Source organism: Aegilops tauschii, chromosome 1 (assembly GCF_002575655.3).
Source record: "Aegilops tauschii subsp. strangulata cultivar AL8/78 chromosome 1, Aet v6.0, whole genome shotgun sequence".
NCBI classification, from domain to species: Eukaryota; Viridiplantae; Streptophyta; class Magnoliopsida; order Poales; family Poaceae; genus Aegilops; species Aegilops tauschii.
The window spans coordinates 373,287,988-373,291,376 of NC_053035.3; the positions used below are offsets into that span (position 1 = coordinate 373,287,988).

Genomic DNA, 3,389 nt, shown 5'->3' on the forward strand with positions numbered 1-3,389 from the left:
AATTAGCATCACTAGATCCGTTTTGAAATGTACTTTGATACTATCAATTTGATTTCATATATGTTAGTATTAATTTTTATGAAGTTGACCGAAATTTTAAAACTTTGACTCGTAAAAAAACTAGATGTACAATTATACACGGAAGGAGTATAGAGTGTGAAATTATATCTGCTGTCGTTGTCTAAATCGGTGTGCACGTGATCTGATGTGCTGGACATGAGTGATATCGATTCGATCGCTCCAGCGAGCGATCGCGAAGGAGCTTTTCCGTATACAATGCGTGTCAAACAATCCACGCCGCCTATAAAACAAAAAAGAAACGAGTCCAACTTTCCAAACCAGTAGTCAAACATCTTTATCTCCCCACCTAACCGAATAATAACGACCGCTAGCCTAGCAGCCCTACCAGGATTGTCAATCAAGTTACGAAATCGACGGCTATATATAGAGCTGCCCGCAGCTTTAGCCAGCCACACCACCACAACAACACAGAGCATTCTACCACCGCACCGCACGAGTGAAGTGAGAGCTTTGCACGAAAACTTCATCAGAAACCATGAAGGGCACCAAGCTCGCGGCGATCCTGATCCTCCAGGCCGTCCTGGTCATGGGAGTCCTCTCACACGTGAACGGTAAGCATTGCTCATGCTCAATCGTTCTACCTGTAGTTCGATCGATTTGGGCGGTCATATCTTGTAGCAAGTGACATACCTGATGCCGATGTCTTGCGTGCTTGCAGCCGATTTTTTCCCCAAGTGCTGCAACAACTGCAGGTCCTTCTCGGGGGTCGACGTCTGCGACGACGCCCACCCCAAGTGTCCCCAGGGCTGCTCGGCGTGCCGCGTGGTGTCGACGAGCCCCGAAATGTGGCGCTGCGCGGATATGAAATCCACCGTCGACGGCACCTGCGGTGGACCCTGCAAGAAGTACTGATCGGTTCATGCCGGCATGATATGTTCCGCCTAAAATAAAATAAAAGCTCAGGCGAGATGAGCAGCGTCATCGTGCCTATGCGTGTGTGTGTGGCCAACAATGCTTATACCAGTATGTCGTCTCTTCGTCGCTGTGTTTTCTCTCTCGAGAAAAAGTTGGTGTTGCTTGTTGTTCAGCTATCCGGAATATCCTCCGTGAATAAACAGCTGTAATGATTGTGCGTGGCTGCCAATAATATGAGTTCTCTTGTCCACGCATTACATGTTTCCCGTTGTATTTATACTCTCCGATATGATATCCATTGTTGACATGTTAAGCAGTATGTTAGATGCTAGGTTATTTTCCACTACAAAAAATATGCTTATTTTATTTCATTTTATTTTTTTCGAAAAAACACTAAATCTATTCATCAAACATCGTAGCAGTACTAGCTTAGTTATCACAGACTCACACGAGCTGATGGGTGGCTATTTGAAATTAACCTTTCTAGTTTTTGGCACATACAATAACTATCCTACGCACTCTTTTACCATCTTACTACGGGCATGCCACACCTTTCATCGTGACTAATATTTTCTGATGTTTGCTAAACGGGCTAAGAAATGTGTCTGCAATCACACGTTTGACAATTTTGTGTACCTGTACAGGAAGTATGGCTACAAACCAAACTTGCTGTTAAGAGAAATTCCTCTAACGTTATCTCAAAACATCTATGTTTGCTCGGTTTGACTTGAATGCAAATGGTAAAAGGTTCCATATTTGATCTCAGTTTTTTCCTAAAGCATAATCAGGCTTCGAGGGAAGGTGGTTCAACATAAGATATAGTTTTGAAAAATGACAAAAGAATTCGTAAAAGCAGCCTAATTAATGGGGATGTTATATTGTTGTACAACGAGATCATGCAATTAGGAACTTTTCGTAACCTATGATAATATATGTCATGCAAAAGACTTATTCCAGGAGGGTTGCAACGATGCCTTCAGTGGCACCACTGTCAACTCTTGCCATTAGGCTTCCTTGCAAAGGAAGCGACCGGCCTTATGACCCTGCTGTTTCAGTCAACTTTATTATTTTTCTTATTTTGTTTCTTTACGCATTTATAGGAACTAGCTACAGTACCACTACTAGGGAAAATCATAGACACAGAATCTTACTAGTAGCGTCTGTTAAAAGAAAGCGCTACTGCTACTTACCCGTAGCGCGTGTACACAAAACGCACCACAAATATGGCTGTAGCAGAAACGCCTCTGCTGGATAACGCGCTACTACTAAAATTCCAACAATGTTGCCTGCAGGCTAGGAATAGTAGTAGCGATCTTGGGCAAAACGTGCTACCGCTAAGCTTATTGTAGCAGCGCGTTTTCTGGGAAAAGCGCTACTGCTAATGAAAATAAAATAAAATGAAAAACAAATAGCAAAGTAAATGAAAATGAAAGAAATTGAAAAGGAAAAAGGAAAAAAGAAAATGTAAATAAAAAATAAAAGAAAAAGAAAAATTAAGGAGAAAGGCATAGCAGTAGCGTTTGTTCAGAACAGACGCTATAGATAATATAGCAGTAGTGCGTTTTGTAGACCCCTGATATAGAAAAGGAAAAGGAAAATAAATAGCTACTTCCTATAGCAGTAGCGTGTTTTGCTAACACGCGCTATAGCTCGTTTGACTTAACCCCCGCGCGGTTTCTCTCCCCCTTGCCACCACTTCTCCCCCAAATCCCTCGCCGCCAGTCGCACCGCGCGCCATCGCCCTACTTCGCCGCCATGTCCTGCCGACAACGACGCCCCCGGAGCCTCCAGAGCCGCGCGCCGTCGACGCCACCGGAGCCGCCCCCGACGCCACCGGAGCCGTGCGACCTCATCAACGCCACCGGTGCCACCCTCGACGCCCCTGCCTCCCTCGCCACCACTGCCTCCCTCGTCGCCACCGGAGACGCCCCTGCCTCCCTCGCCACCATCCCTTGCCACCACCGGAGCCATCCTCTGTAAGCCCCCACCCCTCCTCTCTCTTTCTCATGCATAGCACAAAGATTTGACAGAGAACTAGCTAGCTAGGTTAACTATCTTAATTAGGTTAATTATCTAGGTTAAGTAGGTTAACTAGCTAGGTTAACTAACTAGGTTAACTAGCTAGGTTAACTAACTAGGTTAACTAGCTAGGTTAATTAGGTTAACTAGGTTGGCTAGGTTAGAGCAAAAATTTAGTTTAGAGCAAAAATTTAGGTAGGGCAGTAGTGTTTAGAGCAAAAATTTAGTTAAAGCAGTAGGGTTTAACTAGGGCAGTAGGGTTTAATTATGGTTTTTGTCTTCATCGATGTTTTTTTAAAAGTGCATAGGGGTCTGGTTGGCTAGGTTAACAAAGTTTAATTTTTAGCAAGTGTTTAATAGAAATAGTTTATTTAGTAAATGGTTAATATAACTAGTTTATTTATAGTAAGTGCTTAATAGAACTAGTTTATTTA

General features: G+C 43.5%; 1 protein-coding gene across 1 annotated transcript; it reads left to right on the forward strand.

Annotated features, from left to right (window-relative positions):
• Positions 1–329: 329 nt before the first annotated feature.
• On the forward strand, positions 330–1,186 carry LOC109755135 (Bowman-Birk type proteinase inhibitor B5). The gene is made up of 2 exons (XM_020314020.4): positions 330–632; positions 740–1,186. Exons 1-2 carry the CDS (start codon positions 557–559, stop codon positions 931–933), a joined length of 270 nt encoding a protein of 89 aa, XP_020169609.1. The 5' UTR covers positions 330–556; the 3' UTR covers positions 934–1,186.
• The last annotated feature ends 2,203 nt before the right edge of the window (positions 1,187–3,389 follow it).